The following is a 16360-nucleotide window of genomic DNA, read 5'->3' as shown; positions in this document are numbered from 1 at the left end:
GGCAAAAGAATTATGGTGATTTACACCTATAGTGACTAGAGTTAATATTTTGTGAGAGCCTGGTGTGTGCGTGCTAAGTTGCTTCAGTCGTGTCTGACTCTTTGCGACCCTATGGACTATAGCCCACCAGGCTCCTCTGTCCATGGGACTCTCTAGGTAAGAATACTGGAGTGAATTATTTATCACGTCTCTAGGGGATCTTCCCAACCCAGAAACTGAACTGGGTCTCCTCCATTACAGGCAGGTTCTTTACCAGCTGAGCTACCAAGGAAGCCTGAGAGCCTGATAGATTTTTATTATAGTTGGGTAAATGCTCATACATTGTCATTGAATATTCACAAAATCTCTGTGAAATGGTTACTATGATCATCCCCAGTTTTACATATATGGTAACTATGGCTTAGAAAACTTAAATGCCTAGTATAAGGTGATACAGATAATAGGCAGAGGAGCCAGGACTTAAATATAAGGCAGCCTGACTCTAGATTCCCTGCATTACATATACCTCCTACCCCTGTATCTATTCCATATAGACCTCTCAATTTCTTATCTAAGAAAAGTGATGAATTTCAGACCCACTTATTCTTCCTAAAATCCCTCTTTGAGCATCACTGCTATGAGCACAGAATCAGATCCTGGCTCCTTAGCAGGACTTGCTGCTCAGGCATCATCCAGCTTGGCTCTTCCTGGATCCTTGCTCCAGGCATTGCTCATAGACTCCGCCCCAACCACACCAAACTCCCACAGATGGATCCATGGGCCATGATTTGTTATATGTCCATTTCTCTATACCTGTTATTCTAGAAACTTTTGACCTGTTTCCCTTCTCCTATGCTTTATACATTTCATTCTGTAAAACCCAGCTTGTTTATTCAGCAAATATTTATGCAGTGGGTGCTGTAGGTTAGATCAGCACTGGGGATACAATGATCTCTATGGACCAGAAGTGCAGTAGAAGGAGGATAAATCCCAGTGTCCTGCAGGGAGTTCCAAGTGTTCTGAGAGAAGCATGCTGTCCTTTGACATAGCTCCCAATGTATTCATTTATTTATAAAATCTATTAAGAGCTTGCAGATTGCATCTTAGGTGCTACTGATATTAAATGTCTCCTTCCCTCTTATTTCTGTGTTCTAGTGGTGATAGTGGGTAGATAATAGTGACCAAAATAAACAACTAATAATTAAAATGAGAACTACGTATTGAAGAAAGTGGTCTTAACTAAAGAGCCAAGTGTTAGAGTGACCAAGAGGGAAGTGGGCTAAGACAGTGTAACTGGGGAGAGCACCTTTGAGAGGTCACTTTTGAACCTGGACTTGAAGATAAATAGCAGCTAGCCACAATGTTTTGTTGTTCAATCACTCAGTTGTGTCCAACTCTTAGCGACTTCATGGACTGCAGCATGCCAGGCTTCCCTGTCCTTCTCCATCTCCCAGAGCTTGTGCAAACTCATGTCCATCTAGTCGATGATGCCATCCAACCATCTCATCCTCTGTCACCCCCTTTTCCTCCTGCCTTCAATCTTTCCCAACATCAGGGTCTTTTCCAATGAGTCAGTTCTTCCCATCAGGTGGCCAGAGTATTAGAGTTTCAGCTTCAGCATTAGTCCTTCCAGTGAATATTCAGGATTTATTTCCTATAGGATTGACTGGTTTGATCTCCTTGCAGTCCAAGGGACTCTCAAGAGTCTTCTCTAATACCACAATTCAAAAGCATCAGTTCTACAGTGCTCAGCCTTCTTTATGGTCCAACTCTCACATTCATACATTATTGGAAAAACCATAGCTTTGACTATATGGCCTTTGTCTGAAAAGTAATATCTCTGCTTTTTAATACACTGTCTAGGTTTGTCATAGCTTTTCTTCCAAGGAGAAAGCATCTTTTAATTTCATGGCTGCAGTCACTATCTGCAGTGATTTTTGAGCCCAAGAAAACAAAGCCGCACTACTGTTCTAAATAAAACAAGGGGAAGTTCAGAGTCCTGAGGCCAAAAAGAGCTTGTTTTTGTTGAGGATTAGAAAGGAGATCCCTATGAGAACTTGCCAGACTTCCCTGCCCAAGCCTGCAATGACTGCCTTATCTCTAAGGGCTGGCTCCTGTGATAAGACAGTCATCACTGCCTCTGCAGAAGGTACATGTCTGCCTTGCCCCACACTGGAGCTCTGGAGGTCAGGAGCCACAACCCATTCACCTATGCAAGTTACTACAACTCAGGTCCTTAGTCCCTGAGAGGAGCTCAACAAATGGTACTGACTCGATGAATGAATGGGGGTGGTGGTTTAGTCGCTAAGACATGTCCAACTCTTGTGACCCCATTGTCCAAGATGGGACATCTTGTCTATGTCCAGGGATTTTCCAGGAAGAATACCAGAGTGGGTTGACATTTCTTTCTCCAGGGGATCTTCCTGACCCAGGGATCGAACCTGGGTCTCCTGCACTGCAGGCAGATTCTTTACTAACTGAGCTACCAGGGAATTCCCTGAATGATGTGTCCAAGTAAATCAACTATCCTGGTCTGGCTCACTAAAGCACACCGTTCACTCATTGGCTGCAACAAAAATGTACAGAGAATCACAGTTAAAGCATAGGGCGTTCACTTGGAAGAAGAGTCACCTGGGTATTTTACTCCCATCCTTATTAAAGAATTTTTGCTTCTAATTGCCAGGACAGCTGTGAGGTCTAGCAGCTATAAATATTTGTAGGGTTCACTTCATGCTGTTTATCTGCTTTCATCTCCCTTGGTAAATTCCATGTTCAGAGGCTCATTAGCTGCATACACACAAAACAGCTATATAATAATTAGTATCAAGGAAGGCTGCATAATAGAACAATGTTTGCACTAATTAGATACTGGGTTGAGGGACCTTCTTTTTATTTCCCCCTGAAGCTTCTGCATTTTTCCTTTCTAACTTCTGGATTGAGAATTTCAGCTTCATGTTTTAGGTTGCAGCTATTATCATCAGCATTTCTTGAGCATAACAAGAGTAGCTGCTATTTACTGAGTACGATGGGAAAGGCACTATGCCTGTGTGTGCTCAGTCGCTGCAGTTGTGTCTGACTCTTTGTGACCCTATGGACTGCAGCCTGCCAGGCTCCTCTGTCCATGGGATTCTCCAGACACGAATACTGGAGTGGGTTGCCATGTCCTCCGCCAAGGGATCGTCCCAACCCAGGGATTGAACCCGCATCTCTTATGTCTCCTGCTTTGCAGGCAGATTCTTTACCCACTGAGCCACCTGGGAAACCCGGAAAGGCATTATACTGAGCCCTTAGCACACACTGCCTCACTTGGTCCCCACAGCAGCCCCAAGGAGTTTGGTTTGCATTTTACAAATCAGGACACTAAGGCTTCAACTTGCACAAGGTCACTAGCCAGTGAGGGGCCAGGCTTGAAGTCAAGAGAGTCTGTGTCCAGAGTTCTTCTCTATTATACCAATTCTTCCTAAATTTCTTCCTATGGGATCTCTTTAGGTATTCTAAAATAACTGAATAGTTTAGGTTTTTGTCCACCCTTATGGCAGAAAGCGAAAAAGAACTAAAGAGCCTCTTGATGAAAGTGAAAGAGGAAAGTGAAAAAGTTGGCTTAAAACTCAGCATTCAGAAAACTAAGATCATGGCATCTGGTCCCATCACTTTATGGCAAATAAAAGGGGAAACAGTGGAAACAGTGACATACTTTGTTTTGGGAGCCTCCAAAATCACTGCAGATGGTGACTGAAGCCATGAAATTAAAAGACACTTGCTCCTTGGAAGGAAAGTTATGACCAACCTAGATAGCATATTAAAAAGCAGAGACATAACTTTGCCAACAAAGGTCCCTCTAGTCAAGGGTATGGTTTTTCCAGTGGTCATGTATGGATGTGAGAGTTGGACTGTGAAGAAAGCTGAGTGCTGAAGAATTGATGCTTTTGAACTGTGGTGTTGGAGAAGACTCTTGAGAGTCCCTTGGACTGCAAGGAGATCCAACCAGTCCATTCTAAAGGAGATCAGTCCTGGGTGTTCATTGGAAGGACTGATGCTCAAGCTGAAACTCCAATACTTTGGCCACCTCATGTGAAGGGTTGACTCCTTGGAAAGGACCCTGATGGTAGGAGGGATTGGGGTCAGGAGGAGAAGGGGTTGACAGAGGATGAGATGGCTTGATGGCATCACCGACTTGATGGACATGAGTTTGAGTAAACTCCAGGAATTGGTGATGGACAGGGAGGCCTGGTGGGCTGCAATTCATGGGGTCGCAAAGAGTCAGACATGACTGAGTAACTGAACTGAACTGAGACAGCATATTAAAAAGCAGAGACATTACATTGCCAAAAAAGGTCCATCTAGTCAAAGCTATGGTTTTTCCAGTAGTTATGTGTGGGTGTGAGAGTTGGACTATAAATGAAGCTGAGCACTAAAGAATTGATGCTTTTGAACTGTGATGTTGAAGAAAATTCTTGAGAGTCTCTCAGACTGCAAGGAGATCCAGCCAGTCCATCCTAAAGGAGTTCAGTCCTGACTATTCATTGGAAGGACTGATGCTGAAGCTGAAACTCCAATACTTTGGCCACCTGATGAGAAGAACTGACTCATTGGAAAAGACCCTGATGCTGGGAAAAATTGAAGGCGGGAGGAGAAGGGGACAACAGAGGATGAGATGGTTGGATGGCATCACCAACTCAATGGACATGAGTTTGAGGGAACTCTGGGTGTTGGTGATAGACAGGGAGGCCTGGTGTGCTGCAGTCCAAGGGGTAGCAAAGAGTTGGACACGACTGAGTGACTGAACTGAACTGAACTCTAAAACATAAGTATGTTTGGGGTCATTTACCATTGAGCTGCATCAGATACTTTTGACTCATCTTTTCTTTGTATAATAATCACATGGGAGCACATGATAACTTTTAGTGCCACTTTTCTCAAACGAGGGTCCTATAAAGGGGCTGACTTCCTCCAGAGTAAGACACAGAAGTGCCAGGCACCCCATTACACTCGATGGCCTCCCAGGCTCCACCCAGGGCTGGATTTGGGGCTACCTTCTCTCCACTCTGAGATACTTGTGCTTCCCCAGGATCCAAGGCACCAGTGCTGCTGTAGAGACATTCTGTATGTTCCCAGTGACTCCAGCCAGCTCTGCCACATTGCACAGCCTTCAGCAACCTACAGGGAAATCAGAGCAGGCTGGCTGTTGCTCAGCTCAAAGAGGCAGGGAGAAAGAAAGATTTTTTTCTAGAGGAAAATGGAGTATTTATAGAAGAGCTCATCAGAAATCCAAAGGGCAAGAAGCAGGTAAACATTTTCCCAGTGTCCTGCTGCTGGGGCACACAGAGGGCAAGGCCCAGAGCTGTTTACCACAGGCCCACACATTCTTGGCGCTTGCTCTTGCAAGGTGAAAATAATTCCAGGGATGATTCTCATTCTACAGAAAACAGGAAAGCTTTATTTTCAGACCTTTGCTGACACGCACCAGAGTAATAAATTAAGCTGCTATGAAGACTGCTGTTTAAAAACATGCAGAGCAGTTGAACCTACTTGCTGCTGCTGTAGACAGAGCATTGGGTGCGTGGAGGCAGGGTGGAACTGAGTGTTGTTGAAACACAGCTCACCTGCTCTAAATCTGGAGGACAGGCATGGAGAGCGGTGATGGGCTAATGCCTGGAGCAGCTGTGAACCACACATGCGTATCCAGTCCTACAGTGTACTGTCCCCAAGTCACACATTCAAATGATGCTAATTAAAATCTGGAGGACATTTGAAAAAAATAACAATCAACTCAGGTATATTTTGCGCCTCTGCAACTAATGAGGGTTATCTGAAGGATATACAAAAAGGACAGCTAGTGTAATCTGGTTCACGGATGCATTCGTTTACTCTCACTGCTATAACAAAGCACCACAAGCTGGGTGGCTTAAACAGCAGAAATTAATTTTTTCACAAGGTTTTAGCAGGATTGATTCCCTCTCAATACTGTGAGGGAAGAGTCTGCTCCAGACTGCTTTCCTCGGCTCACAGATTGCTCTCCTCTTCGTGGGGTTGTCTGTGTCCAAATTTCCTCTTACTACAAGGACACCGCTCATACTGGGGTAGGGCCCACTCCAATGACCTCATTTTAACCTCTTTACCTCTGTAACAACTTTGTCTCCAAGTATGTTCACACTCAGGGGTTAGGAATTCAGTAGGAATTTTTGAGGGGGACGTAATCCAGCCCATCACAACTGATTCTAATACATACATACGTATATATATATATGTATGCATGCATATATGTATATATATTTATAATGTGTGTATATATATATATATATATAATGTATACATATACATATAGGAACCAAAAAAAAATAAGAGTGAATTAAAAATGATTCATGGAGCTGTACTTACTGAGTTTTTAAATATTCTTGAGTTCAAGCTTTTCCCCTTTCCCATAAATCATAATTTGAGTTTCCAATAGCACCAGTCATTTATATTAAACATCAGATATGATAATAGAAAAATAATGATGTACTTAGTGGGAACTACTTATTGTTTATAAAAATACATTTCATTTCTGACTTAGGCTACCATATAACTTATAATATTTTATAAGGTAAATTTTCTACCTATGCCCTCATTATTGCAGAAATAAGGTTTTAAACATTCAAATATCATATTGGAAAGAAGTATGCTTTCTGCTTTTGATGTAGAAGATGTCAGTTACTCTGTGTGGGGAGGTCACTGTCAAGAAGTGTAAGGTGTTGAGAGGGGCCTGTGGACTGAGGAAGGAGCAGATGCTTTGCTGAACAGAAGCCTAGACATTCGTTCCACCATCTGTGGTTGTCTGTGTCTTTCTGTGTGTGTGTCTGTGTGTTAGAGAGACAGAGACACGTGGATTTCAGTATATCCTCTATTCTGACTTACAGAGTGCTTCAAGGTAGCTAGGGAATGGAGATAGGGCCAGCAGGATTACCAAGAATAACAGCATGTAGTGACAGCCAAACCAAACCAAACACACACACACACACACGCACACACACACACAGAGGCACACACCAAGTCTCTAACACAGGTATCAGAATTGGGTGCTACTGAGCCCACAAATATATGGCCATAATTATCCCAACATTCTCAAAGCTACCTCCATAAAATTACATATTCTTTGCCAAGTTTTATTTGCTCTAGCTGTATTTGCCTCTCTTGAATTTTCTTCAGTACTTAAACACTTTTTTGGGCCAAAGGTGAAAAAAACAATGTAGCTGCTGAATATGAATACAAACACACACCCACAACACACACAGCTTTTTGTTTTCCTTCTGTAACTGTATACAAGTGAGAAAACCCTGGATTAAAGGACATACAGATGAAGTATCTCTTGATTCCTTTCTTTACCGTTCTTCTCTCTCGTGACTCTCAGAGGAAAAGTCCACAAACATTTCCAGTGGTTTTTTTTTTTTTTTTTTTTACATTTCCAGACATATGAATAGCTGTGACTGATACATAAGGACAATATGAATGAGCTGAGTTAAAAGAGGGGTTTGACTTGGTGACTCTCTTCCTGGTATACCCGTGTGCATAGGTCAGATCTAGGGGTGACCCCAGCACACTCACTTCTACCCTACAAAGAAAGCACATCCTGGAGAGGATTCCTTTCTTGATGGGTTGGAGAAGCCAGTAGTGATCTCAGCTTTTTCCTTCAAAGAGGAAAAAACAGAGGGATAAGAGGGAAAGGGGGCTGAAAAGAGGAGTCTCTGGGTGAAGGGAGAAGAGCTTCGTTTACTGATCCAAGGGGAGTTGCTTTGGAAAATAGCTGGCCTGCTTAGGGACATTTACTAAACTTGCTCTGGGTAGTTGATGAAATAATTTCCTCATCTCCACTAAACCCTCTGTTAAGTCCACATTACTCACCATGCTTTCATAGCTGAACTTGCTATTTTGAGGCAACGCAGTTAAGTGTTGAGTCACCCCTAAGTGAATGCGGGCAAACAGAGGTTGCTCAAAGGGTCCAGACACGTGTAGTCTGCATTTTGACACAGAATTATACTATTTTTAATGTACTATACTTGATGTCAAAAGTAAACTTGTGTAGAAGGGCAGGTAGTAGAGAGGAGAGTGGTTGGTATTGTTATGAAACAGACTTGATGAGCAAAGGGAAGGTGGGCAGTGAGGGAAAGGGCAGATACTAGCTCGAGTGCGTCACTGAGGAGCAGCTCTATGAAGGTGGGTATATATGGTGGGATGTATATATTCCATATGCCCAGGTGGTGCTTCTGGTAAAGAATCTGCCTGTCTGCCAGTGCAGGAGTAGTCAAGAGAAGCAGGTTCAGTTCCTGGTTTGGGAAGATCCCCTGGAGGAGGGCATGACAATCCACTCCAGTATTCTTCCCTGGAAAATCTCATGAATAGAGTAGACATTAGGTTCTCAAAGAGTTGGACACAACTGAAGCTAGTTAGCATGCATGCACGCATATATTCCATATATAATTCTAGAAGTATTATAAATGTATCGAGTCCATAAAAGAAGAAATGGTGTGACATTACAAAACAAGAAATTGAAGAGGAAACAATTTATTACACAGCTGTTGGACTGAACCATATCTGAGAATAATCAGAATAAAAAACTAAGAGATGATACTTTTGATTATTAACTATACAGAAATTTCTTCCTGTATTGTGCCACTTGATAGACATTACCCCATTTAACCTAAAATATTGGGGAATTCAATGAACGGTGCCGTGGCGAGAAGCTGAGCCAGCTAGTACCTAGATCCCTGGTGGATCACTGAGCTGTACATTTACAATTCAGCAAGCCTTGTTATCAGTTCAGAAACACAGCTGGGAAGGAATTAGAGATTTCCAGATGACTAGGCAGCTGATTCTTAAGCACAGGTGAATTCCTTCAAATAGGTTCATGAAGCGTTACAAAGGTGTTGGTTATATCCAGACTTTGGGGCTTATTTACATGGTGATATTATTGTTTGACAGTAACTTGATTATTTTCCCTCACTCAGTTTTCATGATTTATTGAATGAATCTCCACAGGTTATATTTAGGACCCTCTCTGACACGCTGCCCGCTGTCCCTGTCCATGGGGACTCTTGACCTCTAAAGCTTTGGTGTCCATTTCTGAGAGTTCATAGCTTCCTCTTATAGGAATTCTACCTCTTTAGAAGGTAAACATATTTTCCTATTCTAATTAACAGTGCCTCGCATCAATGTAATGACCCAAAGCCATTTTATTTGAAATAGTAGCAAAGAGATGTTGACCCAGTTAAAATCCAAGCCCCTCTCAAATCATTTCATCTCTTAATTTTCTTTCATTTTCTATATATGCCATAGGTCATCTGAAAAAAAGAAATCAAACCAAGACATTTTGCTAAGAAAATGAGATTACTTTATTCCAGAATGTTCAACTCTTCTGCTTCTCAGAATGACATCTCCTCTCAAAGTCTTCAGAAAAAAATCTGTGATGTCTCTTTCAATTCCTGCTTACAATCTTATTTCTTCTAGGTGTCCCTAATAATGGAAATGGGAGTGGGTGTTTACTTGTACCAACCACGCGGCAATCCTATTCCTAAAAGGACCTGTGGATGGGTGGATAGGAGATGATGCATCTTGTTTGATGATTTGCCTTTTGAGAAGTAGTTTGCTGTGATTGATTCTTTTTTAAAATTTGTATTTATGTATTTATTTGTTGCTGGGCCTAGTCCTCATTGCTTTGAGCAGACTTTTTCTAGTTGCAGGGAGTGGGGGCTACTCTTCGTTGCAATATATGGCTTCTCATTGCGGTGGCTGGTTGCAGAGAGTGGGCTCTAGGCATGCAGGTTCGGTAGTTGTGGAGCAGGGGCGTAGCTGCCCAATGGCATGCGGAATCTTCACTAACCAGGGATCGAACCTGTGTTCCCTGTTTTGGCAGATGGATTTGTAATAACTGGAGCACTAGAGAATCCCTGTGATAGCCTTATATAAGTTGTTGATAAAAATTTAAATTTGTACTTCCTTTCAAGAAAGAAATACGCCAGTACATACCTAGAGCTTTAAAAATACTCTGTTCTTTGACCCAGTATATCCTCTGCTAATAATGTACACTAGGGCAAAGTTTAAACATACAGTGATTTGTCTGCAGAACACACATTGCCTCATTCTTTATAATAACAAAAAATGGGGACATGTGGGAACATGCCGACTGGCCAACAAAAGAAGAAAAATAGGCAGAGATGTCATAAAAGAATGCTACTTGGTCATGTTTCAAAGTATTGCAATGGCATGGAAACTAATATAACAGAATTTTTAGTATAATATATTCTATCAACTGTCATTATGTTCTTAAAGTACATTACATATATTTGTAGCAAGGAAACATAAATAGACCTGGTTGCTGAAAGTGCTATCTCTATATTGTGAAACCATGGGTGATTTTTTTTTACCATATGTTTATTTTTATATAAATAGGCATTACTTTTAAAACTGGAAAATAATACTTTTCAAAAAGAATGAAATAACCCTGAGAGGAGAAATTCTTTCTCGCCTCAGACTAAATCTACCACAGACGTACTTTTCCTCCATACTGATTTACTGTCTTTGACGTCACACGCATCTGTGATGGTAGCAAGAGAAATAGGGATGAAGCCATAAAAATAGCTGCCACATACCCATGATCTTTGGGGCTTACCAGGTGGCCCTAGTGGTAGAGATCCTGCCTGCCAACGCAGGTAACTTAAGAGACATGGGTTGGATCCCTGGGTTGGGAAGATGTCCTGGAGGAGGGAATGGTGACCCACTCCAGTATTCTTGCCTGAGAATCCCATGGACAGAGAAGCCTGGTGGGCTACAGTCCCTAGGTGTGCGGAGTCGGACAAGACTAAAACCACAGCACAGCACAACACAGACAGGGTAAAGCTCGAGAGGATGTTCATCAGTTTTTGAGGCCATAGAGATAAGTAGTGACAAAGCTCACTAAATATACATAAAGGTCACAGTGTGAGAAATCAAATGGACTATGAAAGTGAAAGTGAAGTCGCTCAGTCGTGTCCGACTCTTTTCGACCCAATGGATTGCAGCCTACGAGGCTCCTCTGTCCATGGGACTTTCCAAGTGAGAATACTGGCGAGGGTTGCCATTTCCTTCTCCAGGAGATCTTCCTGACTCCAGGGTCAAACCCGGGTCTGCTGCATTGTAGGCAGACGCTTTACCATCTGAGCCACCAGGGAAGTCACCAAATTGACTATAGACAAATACGAATTCTTCTTTCCACTGCCTTTTACTGAAGACTCCTCATTTTATCTATTTAGACTGAACCCAGAGTGGACTTAAGGTGGGTAGTGTGTCAAAGGAATGCCATGGTGACTTATTTGTCAGTTGCATTAAAAATATTGATATTGTGCAGATTATATGGGCAATTGGTTCGTTTCTTGGTTTTTAATTGTTGTTAAATACCAATTTAATGGTATTAACAACCAATAATGGTTGTTCATTAATGAATATAAAGTAAATGTCAGGCTTAGGTAACAGAGAGAGGTGCTCTGCTTTTACCAAGGACAACTGAGGAGAAATTCCAGTTCCCAAAGTGTTGCCTACATTACTTAGAACAGTTTCCAATATTCAGAGTAACTTTAAGCTTTATGAAGTAAAATTTTACCAACACCTGATCATTGTGGGATTCATTTACTTACATATTGAAATAGGGACATGATAGCCAAAACATGTGAACTATTGCCCCAAACATCCTCTCCTGGAGGCTAGAGGATTATAAATTACTGAGGCTTCCCCAGTAAGGGATTTGGAGAAAATGAGATGAGGGAAATCAGAGTTATATTTCAGCTGTCATCCTAGATTATTCCCTGAGGATACCATCTTAATATACAGCTGTTACCTCAAATGCCAACCAAAGACTGGGGATTATTGAATGTTCAGATAGTATTTGTTCAGAAACTGATCAGAAAACCTTATTTGACCTTAGAGGTATCTTTAAACTTGGAAATTCTGGTCATCTCACCTACAATAGGTCAAAAAGGAGACATTTCTAATGACAAATAGAAACAGAGAGAGTGAAAGAGTGTTACTTCAGTATGGAGAGGGGAAAATTCTGAGGATATTTGTGAACAACATGAATACTCTTGAGCAGCAGTTCAGCAACATTTTCTCAACTCCTGACCTAATTGCCTATGTTGCACCCTTGAAGCTTGAATAAAGGAAGTTTAGGACAATTACTTTGTACAGAAATACTTCTAGGCCTAATAGATAATGGACTTCAGAACTAATCTGAAGAGATGGTAAGGATAACAATGGGAAAAGTTCAAGCTCCGCTTAAGCATAAGCTGAGTTTTGTACACCATTTGTGGTTGAGGTGTCCCCTCTCATCATAAATCTTTGACCTTCTTGGGCACGTGTCCTGTGATCCCATGAACAAGTCCCTACTGGCCACTGTTTTTGCCCTGATATTCCTCTGTTGCTCAGCACATTCAATGACCTACTCAGTGCAAATGTCTTGGTGATGACAAAGAATATTAATCGTGTAGAGAAATCACCCCCTTGTTCTTAGTCTATTATCACACTAATAATAACTGTTAACCTTTATTACCACGTTATTGTCCCATATTTTGTTCTCAGTGGATCTGATACAGCTCATCAAATTTGGATATGAACCTGACGAAGTGGTACTATTCATATGCCATTCACAAGTGAAGAATCTGATTCACGGATATACAAATTTCTCAGAGTCTCACATTAACTTAGTGATAGAGTCAGAATTTAAACTCCAGCAGTCTGGCTCCAGCCCCTAACCCATACATTTCTGCCACTATGGGGACTGAATGGGGAAAGTATTTAATATCTGAAAAACACTTAGCAATATCCTTTCACTCGCTAGCCTGGTGATGCTGACCATTCTCATCTTTGGAGCCAAAGCTGACATATCCATTCCATACTGTTTTCTCCTAGGCTTAGGAAAAGGGAAATGACAGATGACTGAATGGAAAAGGATGAAGTCTTTTGGTTTAAATCCTAATAGTTTTACTTACCTGGTTTAGCCCAGGTTGGTACATCTTCCTTGCTCACCAAGGCTAGGAGTCTTTGTAGAGTAAAAGCTCCATGTTTGGTAGATTCAGAGGTGGTCCTTCATATATGACTAGATGGCCAAATGTATAAACAGAAGACACATCAGGAGAGGATAACTCAGGAGCAGAAGCACTTTGAAAATGATGACAGGAAAAAAAAAGCTTATCACCTGTCGCATGGAAAGGGAATGTGGGAAGTGAGGGTCTGGGAGTAGCTCTCCATTGAGCAGTGACCTGTCTATTCTTTCAAAAAGGCTGGCTGTGTTTCAATTTTCTAAGTGAGACCCTCAGACAGTATGTTGTTTATCAAATGGGGGCAACCAGTATGAAACCAGGCATTTTTAGGTGTTCACACAGGAAGCTGTATTACTCCTGCCTATTCTCATAGGCACTCTCTCTCAAAAGCACGTGCATATGCATACACACACACACACACACACGCACACACACACGCACGCACACACACGCGCGCACACACACACACAGGTACTTTGTCTATGCATTTAATCATTTCATTCCTGGCCATTTATAAGAAAAGTGGCTCCCTCTCTCATAGCTCACTAATGTGATACGTTTTCCTCTCTTTCTTTTATTTTAATCACAGCAGAATCTAAGAAGAAGAAAAAGGAAGGCAAGAAACAGGAGAAGATGCTGGACTAAAAGCCGCCACCTGCCGTGGACCATGAAAAGGACATCAGCAAACAGGATCAGTTAACTATTGCATTTATATCTACCGTAGGCTTTTTATTCAAAAACTATCTATAGCTTAAGTACACAATAGGCAGAAACAAATGAAAAGAAAAATTTTGTAGTAGCATTTTTTTTTAATGTATCAATATACCATAGTACCACTAGGGACTTATAATAGAGGACTGTAATCCTATTTAGAAAGTTGGCTTATAGTACATGTTAAGTGATAGAAAACTGAGGTAAGGGTTTTGAAGTTATGTGATATTTTACATTAAATTTCTTTTTTTACATTTTTTTCTTTTGGCAGCAATTTAAATGTTATGACTATGTAAACTACTTCTCTTGTTAGGCAATTTTTTTCACCTAGACTTTTTTTTCCCAATTGAGAAAAATATCTACTAAACAAAGGAGCAATAAAATATGGTCATCCTATTTGAGGAAAATATCTTTTTTTCTGCCAGTGGATTTTTAAAAAATTGTAGTCAGCAAAATGAGGAGAGGGTGGTCAGAGCATGTCCTAGTTCCATGTTGACTTTTTTTTAAAAAAGAAAGCATTATAACATGAAATTATTATTTCACTTTGGCAGAAATATTTGTTTTTTGATGAAATTATTTTTCCATTGGAGGAAAAAAAAAAGACGAGGAAAATAAATCAAGGTGATGCTGAAAAAAAGATGCTTTTGTGTGCAATAATTTGATATTGTAAGCCTTCTCTCTTTGTCACCTATGTTCCCCCAGCTCATCTGTTAGCAGTGAGAAATGATCGTACAAACTAATTAAATCTCTTGGGCACAAATGTTATAAAGGGTTGACACAGCTGTAGATGTGGGTCTCTAACTATATTTTAAACTTTCTATCAGTATGTAATAGGTTGGACTGGTGCTACCGAATTAAAGTTCCAGACTAGTCTAGGGTTGGTGGAACAGAAAAATGCTCTTCTTCTATTGAGTAAGTTTGGACTTTGTCGTTGTTCAGTCGCTAAGTCATGTCTGACTCTTTGTGACCCCATGGACAGTAGCACACCAGGCTCCTTTGTCCTCTACTATCTCCCAGAGTTTGCTCAAATTCATGTCTGTCAAGTCAGTGATGCTATCTAACCATCTCATCCTCTACCATCCCCTTCTCCTTCTTTCCCAGCATCTTTCCCAGCACCAGGGTCTTTTCCAATGAGTGGTTTCTTCACATCAGGTGGCCAAAGTATTGGAGCTTCAGCTTCAGCAACCCTCCTTCCAGTGAATATTCAAGGCTGGGTTTGCATATTAACACCAGGCATAATGGTTGCTTGTTATTGGTTTCTATAAACCAATGATTCCTACTCTATCATCTACTATATGAGTACCACAGACTATATATGCAAATAACTCCCTTATCTTCTGGGCTCTAAACACAGTTTTTAAGTAAATACAACTATGCTTCTATTATTCAGAGAAATAATACCTCAGAAGTCAGCTGGGATTAACCTCAAAGTATTTCTCTTGAAAAATCCACCTTTACTTTTAAAGGGATAAGACTCAATAAATAACACTTACCTATCAAATAACTCTAAGTCCACTTTCAGAAATGCTGATTTCAATACCTTTCAATAAACTAATTACAAACTGGTCTAATGATGCAGCCAAAGTGCCTTCAAAGTTGACATATTTTTGTCATCAGGTCAAAGACTCCGCTTGAGCTAGAAATGTTGGCGGGATCCATGTCTCCCCACTAAATCAAAGCCAACTGCCAGTGGGCAGTAGAAAAAGGAACAAACCTCTAGGCACATATGTGGAACAATTTATAGACTGGTACTTAATAAGAGCAAAGCACCTTGTAAAGTGCAAATGCAGAAATGAATAGTGAATGCAGTTCCTTTACAGGTGAAGCTTCATAGGCGAAAAGTACTCACGGGGATGGATGGAGGAGATGAAAGGGAGGCATTATCCTGACTGGGTTTTGTTGACAGCAAAGACTCTGCAAGGAGAGGGGTGGTGGAAAAGCCTGAAGAATGTTTTGTCAGCCTCTCACCTAATATTGCTCCTCCATCCTCATTTAGCCAAAATAGCAGCCCATGAATCAGTAATGAGCTGAGGTGAACTAGAACACAATCTCCCACAGGAAAAGCAGTCCTGTAAACAATCGTGGCATTCCCTCTTTTTTTAACCTTAGGACATGGCAGGAAGCCAAGGGCGCTCTGCTGTGTGAAGGGTGATTCTTAACACATCATACACTAACTCCCTGATTTTCTGTGAGGACAAGGGTGCGGATGCGAATCTCCACTGCATAGAGTATGAAATACTTAAATTCTCAAGATCCCAGTCCCAGCTTTAAGTACCTTGCTAAATCTCACTGAAGCATTGAGAACATAAATACAAAAGGACAGGCTCTGAAAATCATTGACTTGACAAACAGAAAAGAAAGACCATTTTCAGTATTTCGTAGAGTGCCCCAGCGAGTTCTCTCTTCCAATCATTCTGAGTTTTATGAACTTATTTATCCTAGTGTTCTTTAAGCCTGGAGGAAGGAAAGAGAAACAGAAAGAAATCAACTATGTTTCCTCAAAGGATCTTAGACTGAAGACAAGTTTTCTTCCAATTATCAAAAACAATCTTCCAGTTACCAAACGTGTCCTTATTCAATATGGTGACTATATCCTTCACACTTGGATTTTGACAGGCTTTCTTATTTAT

At 41.1% G+C, this 16360-nt stretch overlaps 1 protein-coding gene across 2 annotated transcripts in view; it reads left to right on the top strand.

Annotated features, from left to right (window-relative positions):
• PTN (pleiotrophin) overlaps positions 1–14367 on the top strand; it is a 108593-nt gene extending 94226 nt beyond the window's left edge. Inside the window, exon 5 of one of the 2 annotated variants that reach the window (XM_069588480.1) lies at positions 13612–14367. In XM_069588480.1, the coding sequence (XP_069444581.1) occupies positions 13612–13664 (53 nt within the window). In that variant the 3' untranslated portion in view covers positions 13665–14367. Of the gene's footprint in view, positions 1–13608 lie in introns of both variants that reach the window. The other variant, XM_069588479.1, reaches the window with a different exon arrangement.
• The last annotated feature ends 1993 nt before the right edge of the window (positions 14368–16360 follow it).

The sequence above is a fragment of the Ovis canadensis genome, chromosome 4, assembly GCF_042477335.2.
Source record: "Ovis canadensis isolate MfBH-ARS-UI-01 breed Bighorn chromosome 4, ARS-UI_OviCan_v2, whole genome shotgun sequence".
NCBI classification, from domain to species: domain Eukaryota; kingdom Metazoa; phylum Chordata; class Mammalia; order Artiodactyla; family Bovidae; genus Ovis; species Ovis canadensis.
The sequence above is the reverse complement of the archived record's forward strand: the minus strand, read 5'-3'. Positions and strand labels throughout refer to the sequence as shown.